At 44.2% G+C, this 22,373-nt stretch overlaps 1 protein-coding gene across 6 annotated transcripts in view; it reads left to right on the top strand.

The window, feature by feature from the left end:
• Window positions 1-22,373, top strand: part of obscna (obscurin, cytoskeletal calmodulin and titin-interacting RhoGEF a) — a 72,044-nt gene that overhangs the window by 1,843 nt on the left and 47,828 nt on the right. For 2 of the 6 annotated variants that reach the window (XM_063201499.1, XM_063201498.1), the window contains exons 3-30: window positions 707-970; window positions 1,103-1,264; window positions 1,471-1,575; window positions 2,536-2,802; window positions 3,927-4,196; window positions 5,014-5,283; window positions 5,596-5,859; window positions 6,860-7,126; window positions 7,401-7,670; window positions 7,783-8,049; window positions 8,289-8,555; window positions 9,538-9,810; window positions 10,177-10,440; window positions 11,141-11,407; window positions 11,882-12,148; window positions 13,194-13,460; window positions 13,746-14,012; window positions 14,460-14,726; window positions 15,815-16,081; window positions 16,508-16,774; window positions 17,287-17,553; window positions 17,895-18,161; window positions 18,404-18,670; window positions 19,067-19,333; window positions 19,550-19,819; window positions 20,115-20,393; window positions 20,831-21,088; window positions 21,490-21,756. In XM_063201499.1, the coding sequence (XP_063057569.1) occupies window positions 707-970; window positions 1,103-1,264; window positions 1,471-1,575; window positions 2,536-2,802; window positions 3,927-4,196; window positions 5,014-5,283; window positions 5,596-5,859; window positions 6,860-7,126; window positions 7,401-7,670; window positions 7,783-8,049; window positions 8,289-8,555; window positions 9,538-9,810; window positions 10,177-10,440; window positions 11,141-11,407; window positions 11,882-12,148; window positions 13,194-13,460; window positions 13,746-14,012; window positions 14,460-14,726; window positions 15,815-16,081; window positions 16,508-16,774; window positions 17,287-17,553; window positions 17,895-18,161; window positions 18,404-18,670; window positions 19,067-19,333; window positions 19,550-19,819; window positions 20,115-20,393; window positions 20,831-21,088; window positions 21,490-21,756 (7,221 nt within the window). Of the gene's footprint in view, window positions 1-706; window positions 971-1,102; window positions 1,265-1,470; window positions 1,576-2,535; window positions 2,803-3,926; window positions 4,197-5,013; window positions 5,284-5,595; window positions 5,860-6,859; window positions 7,127-7,400; window positions 7,671-7,745; window positions 8,050-8,288; window positions 8,556-9,537; window positions 9,811-10,176; window positions 10,441-11,140; window positions 11,408-11,881; window positions 12,149-13,193; window positions 13,461-13,745; window positions 14,013-14,459; window positions 14,727-15,814; window positions 16,082-16,507; window positions 16,775-17,286; window positions 17,554-17,894; window positions 18,162-18,403; window positions 18,671-19,066; window positions 19,334-19,549; window positions 19,820-20,114; window positions 20,394-20,830; window positions 21,089-21,489; window positions 21,757-22,373 lie in introns of those variants that run through there. The other 4 variants (XM_063201500.1, XM_063201501.1, XM_063201502.1 and 1 more) reach the window with 4 other exon arrangements.

The following is a 22,373-nucleotide window of genomic DNA, read 5'->3' as shown; positions in this document are numbered from 1 at the left end:
GTAGCAGAAGAGCAGCTGTCTCCAGTGGCCTGGCCTGGCCTGGCCCAGTCGTGTATGTGTGTGTGTGTTAGCTTCCTGTAGTTTATTTAGCCACAAGTAGAATTCCTTTCTCCCTGTTTTGGCACTCCCCGAGTGGCTTGTTTCTGGTAAATTAGTAGTTTATTATAATTCTACAGTACTTTGCTCATATTTAGAATCAAAACATATTTGCATCAAGGAATAACCACCATTTTGTAACCTGTAGCATACCAAACTATTATTATATCTGATTTTTGGCCAGGCAACACAAGGCAACTAAGACCCTAACTCTAACCCTAACCCTAATCCCAATCTCTTTAGGGAAGTGCCACTAAAGTTAAGGAACTAGTTAAGGAACTATTGCCACAAAGCTAACGCCATGTGTAGCGCCTTAACAAACGCCATTCCACCAATGGATCGTTATAATAGTCACTGAAAAACTACCATAGAATACACCACTATGACAGTGCACAGGGCCTTAAGTAATACCTTAAGTAGGCCTAATACCTTCTGGAAACAGCTTATTTAACATGTCATCATTGTCATATCATGATAATCAATTTTCTGAGCCCTGAATTCACAGTAGATATTGACACTGCTTACAGTAGTGCACACTTGAGTGGGCAATTTATCAACGTCACAATTGATTGCACAATTAATCAACCTCACCCATCTGTTGACTCACCAGTGAAAGTAGAGATTGTGAAAGGTCTTGAGGACGTGGAGCTTCTAGAGACGGAGTCTTGTTCACTGGAGGTGACTCTCAGTCGAGCGTTTGTGGACGGCTTCTGGGCCAAGGATGGCACACGACTTAAATCCAAGCCTAGCTGTCGGATTGGAGCCCAGGGGAAGAAACACGTCTTGACCCTTCCCCGGATCTCGCTGGGAGATGCTGGTGTGTTCTCCTTCCAGTCTGAGGGCGTTGAGACATCGGCTCGCCTTGTAGTCAGAGGTAGGAGCTGTCACAGTATAAACACAGAGTAATGAAGGAAGAAAAAAAACAAAACATTTTGTTTTAGGCCTGTGGACGTGTCCTTGCATATCTTAGCCTTTATCCCAGTCATATTCCCTGTCTATCTTCCAGCCAGGGACATCAGAATACTGAGGGGCCTGTTCGATGAAGACGTAACTGAGAGAGAAAGCGTTTCCTTTACATGCGAAGTCAACCTGGAGGATGTAGATGGACAGTGGTACATCAACAGCAGCAGGCTAAAGCCAGGGGACAATGTCAAAATCAAACATGAAGGTAAGCTCAAGCTGATTCAACTTCCATTAGCCTGGCTGTTGGTCAGCTGTTTGAAAGTACTTGCTTGAAAGTACTTGAAAGTAATTGCCACATTGCCTTCTTCACAAAACACACTTGTTTGAACACCTTGCCCCTTTTCATTCAACCATAGATAAAAGAGACAATACAAGTGTCATGAAACAATTGTTTTATTTCGTTATGTGCAGGCAAAAAACACACACTCACCATTAGGTCAGTTAAAGCAGAGCATGCAGGAGAAATAAAGTTTTCTGCAGAAAGAGTATCTTCAACTGCCACATTAAGTGTAGAAGGTAAGTATCTTTTGTGAACGTTTACCTTAGTTACTTTACACTACCACAGACTTTTTAAATATCTTGTTAGGATTAACAGTCATATAATATAACTCTGTTATTCTGACATTGAACAAAATAAAATGTGTGCTTAATAAATGCACGTTTTGTTAAAAACGAAAGTTCGAGAGAAGCATAATGAAATTTTGCATGCCTAATTTACCACCTGCTCACTGTTCTGCACTCAACTGTTATTTGCCTGAATTCAGCACGAAAAGATAGGCACGCCTATTTAACCAGCTGCATCTCATTCTCCGCTCTGCCATCATTCGGTGGAATTTCAGCACACAGAACAATTGGAACGCCCCTTAATTAACTAGCCAGCATTTATTCTCCACTCACCTGTCTCCAGTCAGAAATTTTCTTTCTCGTTCACACCCACCACCTCCCCGTTCGCCTCTCGTACACTGCTGTTCTATCGATTCGTCAAGCATCTTGCCCTAGCTTCCTCTCAGATCACCTCACTCCATTGCTCTCCAACCATCATCCACCAGGGGGTGTTCACACATATCTGCGGGTGCAGATACTGCCCGAGCTCTTTGTGGCGCCCGTACTCCTGAGCTCGAGAATGTTTTCTGCAAAGACATTTCTCTGCCGTGGTAGTACTTCAGAACCACGGCCAGCTATCTTGCCCAATACTCAACGTAATCTCTCAGCTTCTTGAGTGCAGTGGTCCCTGTGGACCCAGTGAAGCACTTTGGTGATCAGTCCACCACGTGGACAGCCTCTCTCCTGCCAGAGCGGCACAATCACGAGAAGCGAGAACGAAGATGTATGCATCCATGCTTAATCCAAATTTCAGAGAGTGAACTAATGAAATAATGTAATGCCTTACTAAATGCACGTCACTAAGATCTTTCCTTTTTGGTTAGTATTTTTCTTCACTTCTGTATTATCAAATCATTGGTCTTCTTGTCTTAGAGCTCCCAGTTCAGATCACTAAGCCCCTGAAAGTGAAGATTGCCATGTACAAGCACCGCGGCCTGCTGGAGTGCCAGGTGTCCCGCCCCAGTGCCCAGGTCAAGTGGTACAAGAACCGCCGTGAGATCGTCCCCAGCAGGAAGTTTCAGGTGGTCAGCGATGACGTGTACAGGCAGCTCGTCATCGAGGATGTGGCCTCCTCGGACGAGGACACCTACACCTGTGACGCGGGTGATGACAAGACGTCGTGCCAGCTGCTGGTCGAGGGTGAGATGCTCAGATTCGGATTTTGACCAGAGTCAGAGTGTGACCTGACCTGTGATGTCTTGGTTACGATTGAGTGCATGTTGTGTGTCCTGTTAAACAAGAAACATTTATTCACAAAATAAGATGTCACTGCATCTACTAGCTCTCTCAAGTCATTATGAGTGAATGAATGAATGAATAAATATTCAGCGTGCAGAGTTGAAGCAACTTCAACTAACTCTTAGACTTAAAGGGACACTGTGCAGGAAATGGTCAAAAAAGGTACTGCAACTATGCTGCTCATTAAAACTGTGTTGCCTATTGCCAAATTTGATCTTTACATGAAAGTTTACTAAGTAATAAACAAATATTTTCTAGTATGGTCCAAGTACAGTCATTTTTGCAGCTAAAAATGTCAATTTTTGGAAATTCAAAATGGCGGACCATGGAGAAGATCCCCCTTTTCATGTATGAAAAGTGCAATTTTTCCAGTCATAATGAATACGTAGAATTTGATGGTGGTGGTAAGTATTCATTAAAAAAGGTAAAATTAGTGAGTGGGCAGCATGAATTCTGGAAATAAACAACTAAAAATCTCACACAGTGTCCCTTTAAAATGTGCCTGTTTTGTAAATACGCTCATATTACACCTGTCCTTGAGTTAAATGATTGATTCTTACCTTTCTCTTGTACTTCCAGCCGTTCTCTGAGTATGGCAGTGCAAATTTTACCTCCAAGCTAGCAATTAACATTAAATCCTCTGAGACCACCTAGCCGCCAGCTGGTCTCATCGGATTCAATGTTAATTGCTAGCATGGAGGTAAAATGTGCACTGCCATACTCAGAGAACGATTGAATGTACAGGAGAAAGGTAAGACTCAATCATTTAACTCAAGGGCATGTGTAATATGAGCGTATTTGCAAAAATGGCACATTTTAAAGAATGTACAGGAGAAAGGTAAGACTCAATCATTTAACTCAAGGAGGGGTGTACAATTAGCTCATTTCCAAAAATGGCACAGAATCACTTTAAAATAATCTGCGATGAAGAATTACCCTCAGCATATTACCTCACTGTTGGCCTGTTGGTCTGAGCAGCCTGTGGCATCGCTGCTGATACATAGGAATGGTGTCCGTTCTTGCAGAGCAGGCCATCAGCATAGTGCGAGGGCTCACCTCGGTTGTGGTGACCGAGCCGTCCGAGGCCCAGTTCTGCGTGGAGACCAGCATCAAGTCGGTGCGGCCCCCGAAGTGGACCCTGAGCGGGCAGGTTCTGGTGGACAGCCAGGAGGTCCAGATCGAGAAGGAGGGCACCGTGCACTGGCTCACCTTCCTCACCACCGACAGCACCATGTCCGGGCCTGTGCAGTTCACCTTCGGCAAGAGTAAATCCACAGCACAGCTAACTGTCAAAGGTAAGGAGGAATCCATCCATATCTCTAGCATAAAGCATACTGTTAGAAAAACTTTTTGTTGCTTTCGGCAAACTGAAAAGCATGTCTCCTCATCCTGCAGTGTTGGATTTAGCACACCTAACTTTATTCCTGAGGTTGGCATAGACCATTTTGATGTGGACAATATAACAACTACTGAAAAGGAAATTTCTTTTCAATATTATTTTCAACAATATACAGTATAGTGTATATATTAGTGGTGTGGATTGGCACTGCCCTCACGATCCGATTCGATCACGATTCGGGAGGTAGCGATCCGATTCGATTTTATGCGATTTGATCCGATCCGACTCAATTCTACAATGCATTGCAATGCATTACATTTCTACTGAAAGCAAAGCAAATGTTTCATCAGTCATGATGAGGCAATACAAGTAGTCAGATACTGAGCAACAATTTATTGGCTGTTTTCTGGATCAGTCTGTATCAGTCTTGCAATGCTTTGAAGTACTTTTATTTAATTTAACATTCATTTGCTCTCGAAATATCCACGGAAGTAATTGAAACTTAAAAAAATTGCCGCATCGATCCTGGAACTTGCCGCATCGATCCTGGATCGTCCATGACCCGCATTGGATTGGATCGCCGAATCGATCATTGTTGACACCACTAGTATATATATAAGTATAATATTATATGCATTATATATAAGTATAATATTATTATACTATATTATATATAGTATAATATAAGTATACAGTATATATACACTGTATAAGTGTATATATATATAAATATATATACACATATATATTTTTTTCTTTCTCATCATATATAGAGCGCCGATTGACTGTTGTTCAGCCATTGGAGGACATCACAACCAAGGACCAGGCAGGCACAGTCACGCTCAGCTGCACCTTTTGTCCTTCCCCTCGTCTGGTGCGCTGGTTCCAAGGAAAGAGCCTGCTGATAGACTCGGATAAATTCAGCATGAAACGACAGAAAAACCGGGTCGAGCTCACCATCAACAACCTGAGAGGAGCGGACTCTGGAGAGTACACGTGTCAGGCGGGAGGAACAGAAACCAAGAGCATTCTCAAAGTAGAGGGTGAGTGTCCTTGGAGATTTTCATTGGTGTTGTTGTAGTACATTGTAGTTGTTGTAGTACATTGTAGTACAAGTGGTTGTGTGAACAGTGACCTCTGACATCTGTACAGTCCTCTGAAGCAGTCCTCAAAAGGAGTTTAATTGACTCCTGTGCATCAATCCACCCTTGGTATACAGAGCATACCCTGTATGATAAGAACAGTAGTTTACAATGGTTGACAGTCCAGAAAAATGGAAAGTAAATATATCTATGGGATTTTTTGATGACGTATTTACCATGACCTCTACCTGGCCATGTCGTGACCTCTGACAGTCTACAGACTGAAGATAGTGAAGCACCTGCAGCCTGTGGAGGTGGAAGAAGACGGCTCTGCCACTTTCACCTGTGAGCTCAACCAAGAGGTGTTCAGTGTTCAGTGGTTTCTCGGTGACAAGATGCTTCACACCAACAACGTCCACCGGATGAACAGCCAGGGCAAGACCCACACACTCACCCTCAAGAGACTGTCGCCACAACAGACACGGGTGACCTTTAAATCCACGGGGGTCAGCGAATCAGTCATGCTGAAAGTCCGAGGTGAGAGCCAAGCATTCATAACAAGTCTACGTCACAGCTCTATCAAGTGACCTAATGGTGTTTTTATTTACTTGAGAAGAATGCCGAAGCTCTAGTCGTAGTTGTAGTAGAAGGCAAATACATCAGGGTACCAGGAAGTGCTAAATTCCTGTTACTTTTTGCCAAGCGATGCTTTCATTGATTTATTGTTCATACAGAACATGAAATAATTTGATCATGTATATTTATTAGTATTTACAGACAAACACATTATTCCTTGGGTATTCCAAGAACATGGATAGAAGTGATCAAGGTTAACCTACAGGAAGTGGTAAGCCTGCTAATAGATAGCCCACAGATGTCATTTAGGTAAGAAAACAAGTACTCCAAGCCCTTCCTTTAGATGATTTACCAATACCACAAGGTTAACTTAACTGGGTTTAGGCCTACTACTGAGCCAGGTTCTTGGAATACTCCCTGGTGCACAAGACATATGATAGCTGCACATGTTTTCCGAACTACCAGAGATGTTTTACTCATATTGTGTGTAGGGATGGGTATTGGCAACAATCTTGCGATACAATACACATCCCAGGGGTCACGATACGATATGTATTGCGATACATGTGCATCCTGATACATGGTCTTCAAGGCGATTTTTCCAATATTTTAGGCTTTTTTAGTTTTTCTTCTTTTAAAAAAAAAACATTTTTAAGGAAACAGACATATGTACTGTATATAATCAAATGTTACTTTTTAGTTTTTTCTGTAGAGCAACAGTTACACTGTAGTGTATGTAAAACACAGCCTTCACAAAGACGTTCCCCTACTGCATAGCAAGGAGCAACTGTCAGATGCAGTTTCAGCAACTTGATAAATTAATTGTGTGTTGCACATGAAATATTGATACTGACGCCTCCGTATCGAAACATGTATCGTGAAGAGGCCCGCAGTACAGTATTCCAATACCGATATTTTGAACATACCCCTGATGGTCTGATTGGTTGGTTGGTCTTCAAAGAGAGGCCAGCCGTGTTCATTAGGTCTTTGGAGAACATGTCGGGTGAGGAGAGGGCAGACATCTGCCTGCAGTGCGAAGCCTCCAAGCTCAACGTGGACGCCACCTGGAAGAGAGATGACGTCATCCTGGGCGCCAATGAGAAGTATGAGATCCTTCAGTCCGGCAGGTCTTTGGCCCTGGTCATTCACAATCTGTGCAAGGATGATGCAGGGGAGTACATCTGCGACCTGGGCACCAGCCAGACGAAAGCCACAGTTACAGTCCATGGTACATGCAATACTGTACTATACTATACTATACTATACTATACTATACTATACTATACTATACTATACTATACTATACTATACTATGCTATACTATACTGGACTATAAGGCAGTGCATTATGTGTATTCACCATAAAATAAACTGTAATATGTGCTGTATTCATCAGAAAATACATATGGCTGTGTGACATGTTTGACATTTGTCTACAATGTTAGTTCAATATGCTCAATAAAGTTTTTTTTTAATTGAAAATAAACTTCTTGTTCTGTTCAGACCTCCACATAACCATAGCCAAGCGGCTGAAGACGACGGCGGTCTTCGAGGGGGACAACTGCAGCTTTGAGTGCGTGCTGTCTCATGAGCTCCTGGAGGCCGCCACCTGGTTCCTCAAAGACCAGTTGGTGGAAACCAACGGCAGGATGGTGCTCTCCAGCAACGGCCGCAGGCACAAGATGAACATCCAGGAGGCCATCCTCTCCGACGCCGGAGACGTCCTCTTCTCCATCAAAGACCTCAGCTGCAAGACCATGCTCTTTGTCAAAGGTGACCCATCCACTGTAGATCCATTGCCAACAGACCCATATACCCGAAGTGAAATTCCATTCATTGTAAATGTAGCTGTGTGGTCTCTGCTCTCTACGCATGTCCTTCACAGAGAGGCCAGTGAGGGTGTTCAGGGACATGCTGAACGTGCAGGTGACCCCGGGAGAGGACGCCGTGCTGAGCTGTGAGATCACCAAGCCCGAGGCCGCAATCAGGTGGCTGAGGAACGGGCACCTGATAAGAGAAAGCCCCAAATACGAGATCTCGCAGAAGGATTACCTGGTGAAGCTCATCATTCGCAATGCTACCACCATGGACGCTGGAGAGTACTGCTGCGAGGCGGATGGCATTGCCACACGGGCCAAGTTGGCAGTCAGAGGCAAGTTGCCATTTCCTTTTTACATGATTGATAGGAAGTTTGTAGTTGTGATGGACTGGCCCAATCAAGGACCATTTAAAGGACCAATGGGTAACCCATTGACAAGCCCTTTGTGGTAGAATACTGTATAACGTGTGTGTGTGTGTGTGTGTGTGTGTGTGTGTGCATACTTTTCTCTGTATTGCTTTTCTCTTGGTGAACTTACCTTACTCTCCTGGTGGCGAAATGCCTTCCTGTAGATCTTCAGCACGTGTTTGCGAAGGACCTCCGCGACACGCGTGCAGAGGAGAAGAGCATGGTGGTTCTGGAGTGCGAGACCAAACAGAAGGCCAAGAAGGTGACCTGGATGAAGGGCCTGGTGGTGATCAGCAGCGGCAGCAAGTACCTGATGAAGCAGAAGGGCGTGTTCCTGTCGCTCACCATCTTCAACCTGGAGAGGAGCGACGGAGACGTCTACACCTGCGACGTCGGCACCATGCAGTCCAAGGCACTGCTCACCATCCATGGTAAAGAGAGTGGAGGGAAATGGCAAATTGAGTGATGTGACTATCAAACCTTTGTACTGTATATAGGCCTTAGTTATGAAAAGAAATGGAGATTCCAGATTCAGAAAATCAGTGTTGTTACATTGCATTACACTCCAAAGTGCCAACAGTTTGCAGTGCCGACACTCCAAATCCAAAGGGACCTACAAAAGAAGACACAATCAGCAACGTACAATGTACCAACATTTGTGACAACTAGTGCAATACCTGCCCTTGACCTAAAAGACATTGACCCTAACTGATACAACCCCTTGGTCAAGTAGATGGATTTATTCATGTAATCACCTGCATTCCGGACGAGGTTGAGAACATGGAGTGGTCTAATGTCGTAGTCAATACAAATCAGTGCATATGCCCATTCTGACAGCCATATTTAAGTACCTTTATATCACGATACCTCTGTATCATTAGGCTGTAAGGTGCTGGACAAGCTTAGGGACGTAGAATAATGCGTACGTGTATCAATACAGTATAGACTTAACCCTAGTGACATAGCATATGCATCTCTACATTATATCATGATACCTTCATGCCATTAGATCATAAGGGGCTAATCTTGGACGAGCTTGGTGGCTAATGTATATGCTTTAGTCAATACATATAGGTACATATGCCCATACTGCCAGCCGTGTTCATGATACCTCTGTATCAGAAGACAGTATTGGCAGGTGTTGTTGACATGTTGGTGATTCTTACTTACTTCAGGTCGTAAGGTGCTGATCCTGGTGTGGTGTCTGATGTCTGTGCCATGTTCATGATACTGTACATCTGTATCAGAATACAGTAGTGGCAGGTGTTGTTGACATGTTGGTGACGCTTCCTCCAGTTTGTAAGGTTCTGATCCTAGTGTGGTGTCTAATGTCTATGCCATCTTCATGATACCTCTGTATCAGAATACATTAGTGGCAGGTGTTGTTGACATGGTGACTCTTACTTCCTCCAGGTCGTAAGGTGCTGATCCTGGACGAGCTGGAGGACGTGGAGTGCCTGGAGGGGGACACGGCGATGTTCCGCTGCCATATCTGCCCCAGCGACTTCATCGAGGTCAAGTGGTACCTGGACGAGACGCAGCTCTACACCAACGACCTGAACGAGATCCAGGTGATGGTGGGGGGCTACCACTCGCTCACCATCAAGCGGCTCGCCAGGAAAGACTCGGGAACCGTCTCGTTTGTGGCCGGAGACAAGCGGTCGTACGCCTCGCTGCTGGTCCGAGGTACCAACTGTAATGATGACCATTTACAGGAGTTGTATAAATTAGAAGTAGAAGTACTTTTTCAGATGTAATTACAACACTAGTGGTATGATATTACATGGCTTCAACTAGTGTTGCAATTACATCTGTAAGAATAGTTTGTGTCTTCTACTTTATACAGCTCTACCCTTTACTGTATGTGGTGTGTATGGGAGAGATGAAGACAAAGTGATTATTGATTTTCTCGTCACATTTAAGTCATCTAATTATCTTCAGTCTATATTCAATCATAACATCTTTCAACAAATGATGGTGTATGGTGTATGGCATAATTATGCTAACTGGCTGCTTACTGGTGTTGTGTATTGTTTTTTGTGACTTTTCCAGAGAGGCGTCCCACCATTATCAAGCCCTTGGAGGACGTGGAGGCGATCGAGGGTGGTGGCCTGGTGCTGTCGTGCCGAACCTCCAAGCCCTGCCACATCCTGTGGTACAAGGACGGCTGCCTGGTGTGGAACTCTTCCCGCTTGTGGACCAATCGCTCGGGGAACGAGGCCAAGCTCACCATCCGCGAGGTGAACGACAGCGATGAGGGCGTGTACGAATGCGATGCTGGATCAGTCAGCACCAAAGCCATGGTCACAGTTAAAGGTAACTATTAAACTATTAACTACTGAAGGCAATTTTTTATCAGCTAGTCCCTTATTTTGTATTATTATAGTGCAGCAGGACACAGTGCAGAAAAGGGTGTGTGTGTGTGTGTGTGTGTGTGTGTGTGTGTGTGTGTGTGTGTGTGTGTGTGTGTGTGTGTGTGTGTGTGTGTGTGTGTGTGTGTGTGTGTGTGTGTGTGTGTGTGTGTGTGTGTGTGTGTGTGTGTGTGTGTGTGTGTGTGTGTGTGTGTGTGTGTGTGTGTGTGTGTTTGTGTGTGTGTGTTGTGTCGGCTAGTGATGTTGGCTATGATTATGTCCTCGATTGTAAGTTGCTTTGGTTATGAAGCATCTGCCAAATGCAATGTAATGTAATGTTGTGTGTGTGTGTGTGTGTGCGTGCGTGTGTGTGTGTGTGTGTGTGTGTGTGTATTTGTATGTGTGTGTGCGTGTGTGTGTGTGTGTGTGTGTGTGTGTGTGTGCGAGAGAGAGAGAGAGAGAGAGAGAGAGAGAGAGAGAGAGAGAGAGAGAGAGTGAGAGTGCTTTCTTGTGCATGTTTGATTATATTGGGACTATTGTGGGTAAGTGTGTACATACAGTATAACTTCGCAAAATTCCTGAAGCCTATTTGTCATTGAAACATTTAGAATGACCTTAATGACCTAACAATATTACCCTTGAATGAAACCTTTGCTTGTGTTCAGCTGTGGCTGCTGAGTTTACGCGTAAGCTGGAGGATCTGGAGGGCAAGGAGGGCCAGAGTGTTACCCTGGTCTGTGACTTCTCCCTGCCTGGCATCGCCTTCATCTGGCGGAGGGGCCACGAGTCACTCAGGGCAGGGGAGAAGTACCAGATGAAGCAGAAGAAGTTCACCATCATGCTCACCATCAACAACCTCAAGTCTCAGGACAGCGGAGATTACAGTTGTGTCTGCCGCAACCAGAAGACCACCGCCACCCTGAAAGTCAACGGTAATGGCAAAAAAACATGCATCGTTCCCATTAAAGTCTATGAACACACACTCGCATGCACGCACTTGCATGCACGTACACGCGGGTACACGCGCGCGTGCGCACACACACACACACGCACGCACACACACACACACACACACACACACACACACACACACACACACACACACACACACACACACACACACACACACACCTGCTCTTGCTTTCCCTCTCTCTCTCTCTCTTTCTCTCTCTCTGTCCGTCTCTCTCTCTCTATCTCGCTCTCTCTCTCTCTCTCTGTAAATTTCTTTCTGTCTATTTGTGTCTCTCTCTCTCTCTCGATCTCTACCTCTCTCTCTCTTCTCACTTTCACAGAAACACACACACAAACTTAACTCACATAGGCACAAATGTACAAAAAGAGTAGATATGGAAACAATTCTCATTTGCATTCAAAAACAATACCTTTGCTGCATGTTATTTCCGCAGCCATTCCGATATCGTTCAGACGAGAGCTTCGTAACCAGGAGGTGGAAGAGGGCCGCAGCGTGACTCTGCGCTGTGAGCTGTCCCGGCCTGGGGCCGCGTTCGAGTGGAGGAGGGGGGCCGAGACGCTGAGCAGCGGCGGCCTCTTCCAGATCAGCCAGAGGGAGCAGGTGGTGGAGCTACTCATCAAGAGGACACACCTAGAGCACAGCGGTGTCTACAGCTGCGTATGCGGAGACCACCAGACCACGGCCACACTCAAGGTCAACGGTGAGGAGATGTACATCTATATTTATATTTAACTATTTAAAACGTATATCATCGATAAACATAAAGATATATATATAAATTGATATGGTACGTATCAATTGGAGACCACCAGACCACAGTCACATTCAAGATCAACAGTGAGGAGATACATGTACATTTTTTTTTTGCCATAAAAGAATCTTAACTATTAACTCTTAACATTTATTTAGAAGCATTAGTAACTGTGATGGGCAAAATTGATGCATTAGTTTCAATCTAGGGCCACATATTCCAAATGACCTTGTTTTACCTGTCCAATTCAACTAGTTGATCATTCAACCAGCCAATCACCCGGCTGAATTGGACAGGTAAGATCAAGTCATTAGGAATATGTAGTGGCGCTGGATTGTAAATTACTGATTACTGATTACTGATTACCATTACTGATTAGTAATACAGTATATGCCGACTTTGTTGCTTTTTCAAATGAAACAGTTTCAGTTAAACATCATAGCTTGGTCACTGTGGCACAGTGCGCTAAGCCCACCACATACTGTATAGGCTTGTATGCCCAAGGGGAGACCCAGGTTAGAGTCTGGCCTGGGTCCTATCTCAACCCTCCCTCAGCTCTCTCTCCCACTCCTGACTGTCCTGTCATCGGTAAAGAGAAAAGAAAAATCCTTTAAAAATATTTGCATTGCTTTCTGTTTGTTCATAAACCTCCTTGGATTACAGGTGTATCATCATATTTTCACTGGCAATATTATTCTGACTCGAACTGCATTTTCATTTTGGTCCTTTCGTATAAATAGTCTGCAAAGTCACAGTCACAGCAGTTTTTACAGGAAGACACTCTGCTCAGGTCTACTAGCCACAGATATTACTACAATCTATGGCACTCTGGATCTGTATACTGAAACTGCTGAAACTGTGTTACTGTGCAGTAGTACTGCAACAATGTGGCTAATATCTGTACTTGAGTAACATCATGTCTGATTCGTGTATCATTGATCATTAACATTAAGATATACTTTTTGTCTGCGCTCGTGTACCATCATGCCTCCAGCCCAGCCGGTGACCTTTAGGCAGAAGTTGCGCAGCGTGACAGTGGAGGAGGGTAGCGTGGTGAGCCTGCGCTGTGAGCTGTCCAAGGCTGGCGCCTCGGTGGAGTGGAGGAGAGGGGACGAGCTCCTCAGCCCAGATGACAAGTACCAGATGAAGCAGAGGGACATCGTGGTGGAGCTGAAGATCCTGGATGCCACCGTCCTGGACAGCGGGCTGTACAGCTGCATCTGTGGCTATCAGAGGACCACGGCGACTCTCACAGTGAATAGTAAGGGAGGCTACGTGGAGATACAACTGTAGTTCATTGTATTGTATTGTGCTCATCCATTCTGTTGCTGTAGTAATTTGTCATGTTAAATTGCATGGAATAATTTTGTATTGTATGGTATTGTATCCTACAATATAGAATCATGCTGTTGTCCTTAACTTCAAAATACAGAATTCAATATACACCTAAATTATGGGGTGCGGTAAACAAATAATGCAGTAGTGTTTTTTTTAAAGGAATGTTTCAACCAACATATACACCCTATATACTTATATTTCTCTCCAGTTATTCAGGTGACCTTTAAGGAGAAACTCAAGGACCAAGTGATTGAGGAGGGCAACAATTTGACGCTGCGTTGCGAGCTCTCCAAGGCCGGGGTTCCCGTGGAGTGGCGGAGGAATGGGGAGCTGATCGAGGCCGGGGAGAAGTTCCAGATGAGACTAAGGCAGGCCACGGCCGAACTCTTCATCTTCGAGGCCCTGCCCGAAGACAGCGGTGTCTACAGCTGCGTCTACGCAGACCAGAAGACAAAGGCCACCATCAAAGTCACGAGTACGGACAACATGTTTGGATCTCGGTTTTGTTGATGAATGTTTATTTTATCAATGAATGGCGTGCTATTGTGTCAGATACTTTGGCTCATTTACTCTACCGTTGACTCCAATTATCTGTACAATTTACAGTGTGTTAAAGTGAGACTTAGCAGGTTTTTAAACGTGAAGGAAGTTTTCCGTTATTGTTTCAGTGGTTCATGAACTTGTAATAGAGTGAATGGCACCTCAACTGAATATACTGCCTAGGTGCTATAATGTCACTGTTTGCTAGTATGGAAATATTGGTCATCGATCAGTAGTTTGAATAAAAGTGGAAAGACAATTCCACTTTAATCTTGTAGTGACAGAAGAGGAAACTGCTGTAGTGAATTTTAATGCCTTTCACAACATTTATTACAAATACACATTTAGTATCATGAATAACATTTTCCCGTATCTTAAATAGGTGTCCCTGCTACGTTCATCCAGCCTCTGAGAAGCCAGGAGGTCTTGGAGGGAGGCGAGGTGGTCTTGCGCTGTGAGGTCTCCAAAGCTGGAGTCCCAGTGGACTGGTACAAGGAGAAGACGGTGCTCCTGCCCGGACCCAACTACCAGATGAAACACGAGGGGAGGTTTGCTGAGCTGCACATTACAAACCTACAGCCCGAAGATAGTGGGCCCTTCAGCTGCATGACAGGAGGACATAAGACCACAGCTGAAGTCAAAGTGAATGGTGGGTCCTGGGTCCAGGTCTATTTTCTGCTGCTCTGCCGCTGACCACTGAGTGTCATATTTCCAGTCCTACGAATGTAAATGGATTACTCTGCACTACTTATAAAACGTGGAGTTTATTAGATTGTAAGGCTGTTGGCAGGATTCAACTTGGCCTATTAAACGAACCACTTTGACGCGAATGAAATACCAATGGGAGAAGTCATTGTTTACATTGTTTATCCGCACAGTTTTATAAGACATAGGTTTCTTGGCCAAAGTTAGTTAGTATGGCCTTGTAACCCAAATGGACTTGGCATCATACAGTCCAAGAGACCAAACAAATGGTGTGTACGTATATGCAGCCCCATCCTAATCTTTTTTTCCTGAATGACTGCCTTAATTAACTTATGGATCATAACATAGGACCACAGTGGGTAGCATTTCTGGTCTTGAATCCAAAGCAGCCTATGCAGTCAAAAATCGTCCCTTAGGAATAGTGGTAAATTGTGTAGCACAGAATAGTGTGTGCACATTGAATGAGTCAAACAAATGTGTACTGCAGATGTGGTCGCCGACGGGTCTATTCACTACTTGCTGAAAATACTTAACTATATCACAACAACATTGCTATGACATTAAAAAAAGCTTTAAGTTGCATATTAAAGGAACACTGTGTGAGATTTGTCATTGTTTATTTCCAGAATTCATGCTGCCCATTCACTAATGTTACCTTTTTCATGAATACTTATTCATTATGACTGGAAAAATTGCACTTTTCATACATGAAAAGGGGGATCTTCTCCATTTTGAATTTCCAAAAATAGCCATTTTTAGCTGCAAAAATGACTGTACTTGGACCATACTAGAAATTATTTGTTTAATACTTCGTAAACTTTCATGTAAAGATCATATTTGGCAATAGGCAGCCAAATTTCAATAAGCAGCATAGTTGCAGTACCTTTTTGACTATTTCCTGCACAGTGTCCCTTTAAGACAAAGCCATTACAATTTTGGTGACAGTAGGGTTATAACATAGGCTGTGCGCTAAGGGGTTTTAAGCTGACCCAACCAGATTGTGTGACTTACAACCACTGACTATCTCCTCAGCCCTTCCTGTGACGTTCAAGCGAGAACCCCAGGATGTGTCCGCTAAAGAAGGGGACAGTGCCGTGTTCATCTGTGAGCTCTCCAAACCGGGAGCACCGGTGGAATGGAGACGAGGGAGGCAGATCTTGAAGTCTGGGGAGAAGTACGAGATCAGGCAGGAGGCCAAGCACAACAAGCTGGTGGTGAAGAAGGTGGAGGAGAGCGATGCAGGCAGATACATCTGCAAGACAAAAGATGTACAGGCTGGAGCTGAGCTGAACGTGAAGGGTGAGACCTGGAAAACATGCCATGAAATGTTGTTGTTTGTTGTCACAATGTACATATGTAAATAAAAGTAATGTTCTCTCTGATGGGTTCATATTAGCTATTATACAGTATTTATAATTCATCAATAATTCAAGGGGTATTTGCAGGGAATGAAATAATTGAGTCTATTGAGTCTGAATGAGTCATTATGTTGGATATACAGTAGTGGACAAAAGCAATGTATAATATTGTAGTGAAGGCAAGAAGAGCTCAGCAGGATTCAAACACAGGCCTCCTGGTGCACCCAACCTGGGCTGTGACCATCATACCAAAGATGTGATGTGATGTGTGAGATTTTATAATCAGAGCACTTCTAGTGATAGTCACTCCATCACACATCTACTTTCCATTCATAGTATCTTCTCCTTCTCCTGTCTTCCCCTCCAGCCCTTCCTCCTACCTTCCTGAAGGAGCTGAAGAACATGGAGGCGGAGGAGGGCAACAGTGTGACGCTGCGCTGCGAGCTGTCCAAGCCCGGCATCTCGGTGGAGTGGCGTAAAGCAGCCGAGCTGCTGCGCACCGGAGACAAGTATCAGACCAGGCAGAGGGACTGCGTGGTGGAGCTGGTCATCAGAAAGGCCCTACCGGAAGACAGTGGCGTCTACTCCTGCGTCTGCAAGGATCAAAAGACCGCAGCCATTGTCTCAATTACTGGTATTGAGAAGTGGTTTCCGTTATCCAAACAAAGATATCGTGTTCTGTTTCAAGTCAGAGGCACCCTCAGTCTCTTCACAGAATAAACCCAAAAACTTTTGGCTGGGTGCTCTTTGGTCTAAGGTCATTTTATCCAAGGTTAGGTGAAAATAACTTTTTTGACCAACGTACCGTTACACCCTGAAGTTGAACATTCAACATGTCATAATAAAAATAAATATTTTAAACGTCTTACAGTGCCTTGGTCAACAAATTTCTTCTTTCAACTTTCCAAAAATATTACTTTGTTTGTTGTCCCACACTCTATTCTGTCTGTTGTCATCATAGTATTAGTCTACATAGTGTGCATCTCAATAGATTTGTAGAGGGTGGTTAGCCACATGCCCTCTCACATACGGTACATACGCACTATTAAAGAAGAATGTACAAAAGGCCTGCCGGTTTGATTTGATTATATTGTGAATCATTGTTCAGCAGTAGTAAAATACAAATTTTCCCTTGTGCCCTTGCAGCCACCCCTCTGACATTCAAGCAGAATCTGAAGAGCCAAGAGGTTGCGGAGGGGAATACAGTGACATTACGCTGCGAGATGTCCAAACCTGGAATGCTGGTGAAGTGGAAGAAGGAGAATGAGATGCTGGTTGCCGGGGTGAAGTACGAGATGAAGAGAGAGGGAAAGATAGTGGAGTTGCTCATCAACGACGCGAGCCTTGAGGACAGTGGCGTCTACAGCTGTTCTGCAGGGGACTTGAAGACCACAGCAGAAGTCAAAGTCAGAGGTAATGTTCCTCGATAACTGCTTAAGGATTGTCAATGGACTGCAATTGTATAGCCCTTCTTTTGCTATGCAGTACATTTAGTGTACATTAGATAGTTGGAGAATAACATCAAAAAGTTGGTTGTATTCTGAACATTGACTACAAAATGCCATACTAGTGTTAAATAAAAAAGCAGAGAAGAGAAAGCAGTCAACATCTATGCTTATGGTCAAGTAAGACACATGCTTTCACTGTTGATATTTCAATGAGTTGACATACTGCTGAAAAATATAAGCGGTGGAATGAAATGAGTTGTTAGTAAAATTGGCTTCATCATTTTGTTCTTCAACATGGTTGTGCAGCTCTCCCAGTGATCTTCAAGCAAGAGCTCCAGGACCAGACCTCGAAGGAGGGTGACAACGTGGTGCTCCGATGTGAACTGTCTAAACCTGGGGCTCCGGTGGAGTGGAGGAAAGGGAGAGTAGTCCTGACGTCTGGAGACAAGTACGAGATGAAGCAGGAGGGCAAGTTCACCAAGCTCGTCATCTACAGCGTAGAGGACATCGATGCAGGAAAGTACACGTGCAAGAGCAAAGACTCGGAGTCAAGCGCTGAGCTCACGGTGAAAGGTGCCTGCTTCTATCTAAGAATTTTTCCTTACATTGCACTATAACATTAAAATGTTATGCACAGCCCAGTCTAAACTGAAAACTGAACTAACTTAAATAACTAGTGCATCAGAAGCTAGGAAAAAGCCTTGATTCTCTTCTCTCTTTTCTTCCCAAACTGGCCTTTTTCTTTCTGACATGATGTACAGTGTACGCATATGTACATTTATCGGCAAACTAACATATTTTGTCGTCCTTCTTAGTACCCCCTATCACTTTCAAGAGGAAGCTATCCAACCTGGAGCTGGAGGAGGGTAATAGCCTCACACTGAGCTGTACGCTCTCCAAAACGGGCATACCAGTGGAGTGGAGAAAGGGTGACGAGGTCCTCAGCCCTGGAGACACCTACCACATCACACAGAAGGATGCAACCATGGAGCTCTTCATCAAGAAGGCGCAGAAAGAAGACAGCGGCGTCTACAGCTGTGTGTGTGGAGACCTGAAGACCAAAGCCAACATTAAAATATTTGGTAAGGATGTTACTAGTTAAGGTTACTAGTTTTGTCACTCAACAATAACTGTACTTAACTTACACAATGTTCACCACAGGTAAGAGGAAATGTATACTTAACTGATGTAGATGTTAGGGTCGAAGAACAAATGAATCAATGGTTTGTCATTGCAAGTTGAGCATTTCATAGAGAGTACAGTAGAGTTTTGAACATGTTGGATTATCTGTGATGCTATAGTTACAATGATCATACAGTACGATTTTTTACTGGATCTATGTAGTATCTCAATCATAACTGTAGCGGCATGTGTGAGCTCACCAAAGTACATTCCTAGCAGCTGTATTTTATACGGTTAATATGGCTAAATAAACTTGAACTTGACCTTGAACTGGATACTTTTTTATGCATCCCCAGCGACCCCTGTCACGTTCAAATCAAGCCTGAAGAACCAGGAGGCTCCCGAGGGAGGAGTGGTGTTGCTGCGCTGTGAGCTGTCCAAGGCCGGCGTCGCTGTGCAGTGGTGGAAGGGAGAAGATGAGATCCTGTCCAGTGCCCAGTACCTGATCAAACAGGAGGGACGATTTGCAGAACTGCAGATCACTAACGTGAAACCCAAAGATGTTGGGGAGTACAGCTGTGTGATTGGCGAACAGAGGACCACAGCTGAGGTCTATGTCAGAGGTGAGTTAGTTAGGATAACATGCAAGGTTTGCAATATACTGTAAATGTTGTGTGTCACCAGTTGTGTGTCAGTCCTTTTGCAGATTGAATCTATTTCAAGTCTTACTCTTCATTCAAATTTTATAAACCTCCAGCCCAGGGATAATACATGGATTTATACAATGTAAAAAGTAATATTTTTTCCTGAAAAATTGTCGGTTCTATTTGTCCTTTTAGCGGCTGCTTCGGTGTACTTCGAGAAGGAATTGCAGGATCTGGAGGCAACTGAGGGCGAGTCCATCATCCTGCGTTGTGAACTCTCCAATCCAAATGCCCCGGTGACCTGGAAGAAAGACTCCCAAACGCTGAGCCAAGGGGCCAAGCTGACCCTGCAGCAACAGGGCAACACCCACATACTGGAGATACGAAGAGTGAAGCCAGAGGACACAGGCGTTTACACTTGCAACACCAGAGGCAAGATGACCAGCGCCAAACTGAAGGTTAAGGGTAAGTTGTGCAGCTAAAGTACTTCACTTTTTATACTTTTATACCCATACGTAATTCATTTCTATAGAGATGCTGAGGAGAGTTGCCCCACTCTGATTCAAACCTGGGCTTCCTGGCTTATTGACCCTCTTGGTTACAAATGGTGTTACTCTGGGGGTTATGCCATCACAATTTCTTATTTGTGCCTCACATAAATGGACTCCAAATCAATATTCAGACTGTGGTGCAACCAGAAACTCCTAAATGAGCTCCACAGATAAGAACACAGCTCTTTTTTTCCGGTCTACCCTTCCAGAGAACGTCAAGATAGTGTCAGGACTGCGGGACCTGACGGTCACCGCTGGGGAGGATGCTCACTTCATGTGCGAGGTGTCCCACGACGACTATGAGGACGGAGTGTGGTGGCTGGGCTCCAGCATGCTGCAGAAGAACCAGATGAACCAGATGAGCTGCCGAGGCCGAGAGCATCACCTGGTGCTCACCAGGGCCACCACCGAGGAGGCTGGAATAGTGGCCTTCGCCGCCGGCAGCGAGAGGACCTCGGCTCGCCTGCGTGTCAACAGCAAACCCAAAGGTATCCACTTTCAACATTTTTCGTGCTCTCACAGGATTTCCGATCGGCTAGTTCCTGTCCATAGCCCATCTGAATGATGGCAACTGCTACCAAAATAATAATGGCACCGCCCTTGTAACCATGGATTATACAGTGAATAAGGCAACACAAAGTTAATTGATTAATTAATACTAATTTGTAATTGGATTAATGACATAAGTTAGTAATTGTTAATTGATGGTGAAGCGCTAAATTCTGAGAACTGCGTTTTCTGATTTGGACTTCTACACATTGCAAGATAGAGCAGTGAGATGTGCATCATCACTATAAGTAATTCAACATCTTTTTAAAGCAATGGTCAGCATTTCAATACATCAAAGTCTCTGTCATACTATATCATTCTGTGACTCAATCTTATGAATAACTAATTAATTCCCACTGTCTGTCCATGACCATAGTCTTGATTGAGCAGAAGTTGAAAGACATGACCGTCTTTGAGGGTATGACGGCCACGCTATCCTGTGTCACCTCTGACACGCGGACCCTAGTGTCCTGGAAGAAGAAGAACACAGTCTTATTGGCGGGAGAAAAGTATGAGCTGCGCAAGGAAGGAAAGACGAATCTCCTGCTGATTCACAGTGTGGAGGAGGAAGACACCGGCCTATACACCTGTGACACTGGGGACGTGCAGTGCAGTGCTACCCTCACTATTAAAGGTAAAATAGATTACTCAGGACTATTACCAATATAGGGGGCAGCCATAGCCATGACTAAACGGCAGGTGAGTTGTTCTTGTGTGATCAGACGGTTGTCAAATCCAATATTGTCCATAGCTTTAGTTGCTGTTGAACAAGGCCACACCACATTCATGTAAACAATGAACTGTAAACAGTACTCTGCATTTGATAACGGCAAGGCACTTTGGATAAAAGCATAATCTGTGTAGTCAGTGTAAAATTCAATGCAATGCAACATAGTGCTCTACTGTTCACATGCAGATATTGGAAAAGTTTTAGTGCTAAATGCAAATGTTGTTGGAGGTGATTTTGGAATATGCTCAAATTACAAATAAGAGAAGGTTATGATCAACTCGACTGTGTTGTTTTGATTTCTGCAGAGCACCCCTTACGCTTCCAGGAGGAGCTTCAGAGTCAGGAGGTTGAGGAGGGCGACACAGTCCTGCTGTGCTGTGAGCTCTCCAAAGCTGGCGTGCCGGTGGAGTGGAGGAAGGGTCGGGTGCTGCTGAAGGCTGGTGGGAAGTACGAGATGAAACAGGATGGATGTGAACTGCAGCTGCGTATACGAGACGTCGGCCCTCAGGACAAGGGAGACTACACATGCTCGGCAGGAGACTTGCAAACTACTGGCATTGTCAAAGTAAAAGGTATTTGGAGGTTGGGGTGCGCACATCCACAAAACAATATTCCAGGTGCCAGACAAAAGCGGTAGACAAAATAAAAGGTATGACATACTGTATATACACACATCAATCTGTTAAGACATGGCAGCTATTAGACATTTGCTGGTACCAGAATGGCAATGTACTATTACTATGTGCAACTACTATTACAGAGTTCAACTGCCGGAACAATCACATTATGTGGCTACATCAAAGAAAAGAGTTGTTTCTCACACTGGCTTTGCTCTTGTGCAACATTTAACCATAGGTTTGCCAGCCACTCTGGTCTATTTGATAGCTTTCCCACTGAAATCCAAGTAATTTAACTAAAATATATACATATGCCCATATAGTATTGCCAAGTTGAGTCATGTACGTATGAGGTAAGAGTAGGTTTTTTTTTCACAGAGCAACCGTTGACATTCTCTTTCCATAGCAGTCTTAATCCAAAAATGGAGCTTTATGACAAAGACTATCATGCATTAGTCATGGCGAAACATGCTCTCTTTGTCAGCAGCACGGTTAGCCAAGTACAATATGCATGTCAGACTGACATCAGTTGTGACTACACAGTTACCTCTTATTTCACACATGACATGGGT

This window comes from Engraulis encrasicolus, chromosome 6, assembly GCF_034702125.1.
Source record: "Engraulis encrasicolus isolate BLACKSEA-1 chromosome 6, IST_EnEncr_1.0, whole genome shotgun sequence".
Lineage (NCBI taxonomy): Eukaryota > Metazoa > Chordata > Actinopteri > Clupeiformes > Engraulidae > Engraulis > Engraulis encrasicolus.
The sequence above is the reverse complement of the archived record's forward strand: the minus strand, read 5'-3'. Positions and strand labels throughout refer to the sequence as shown.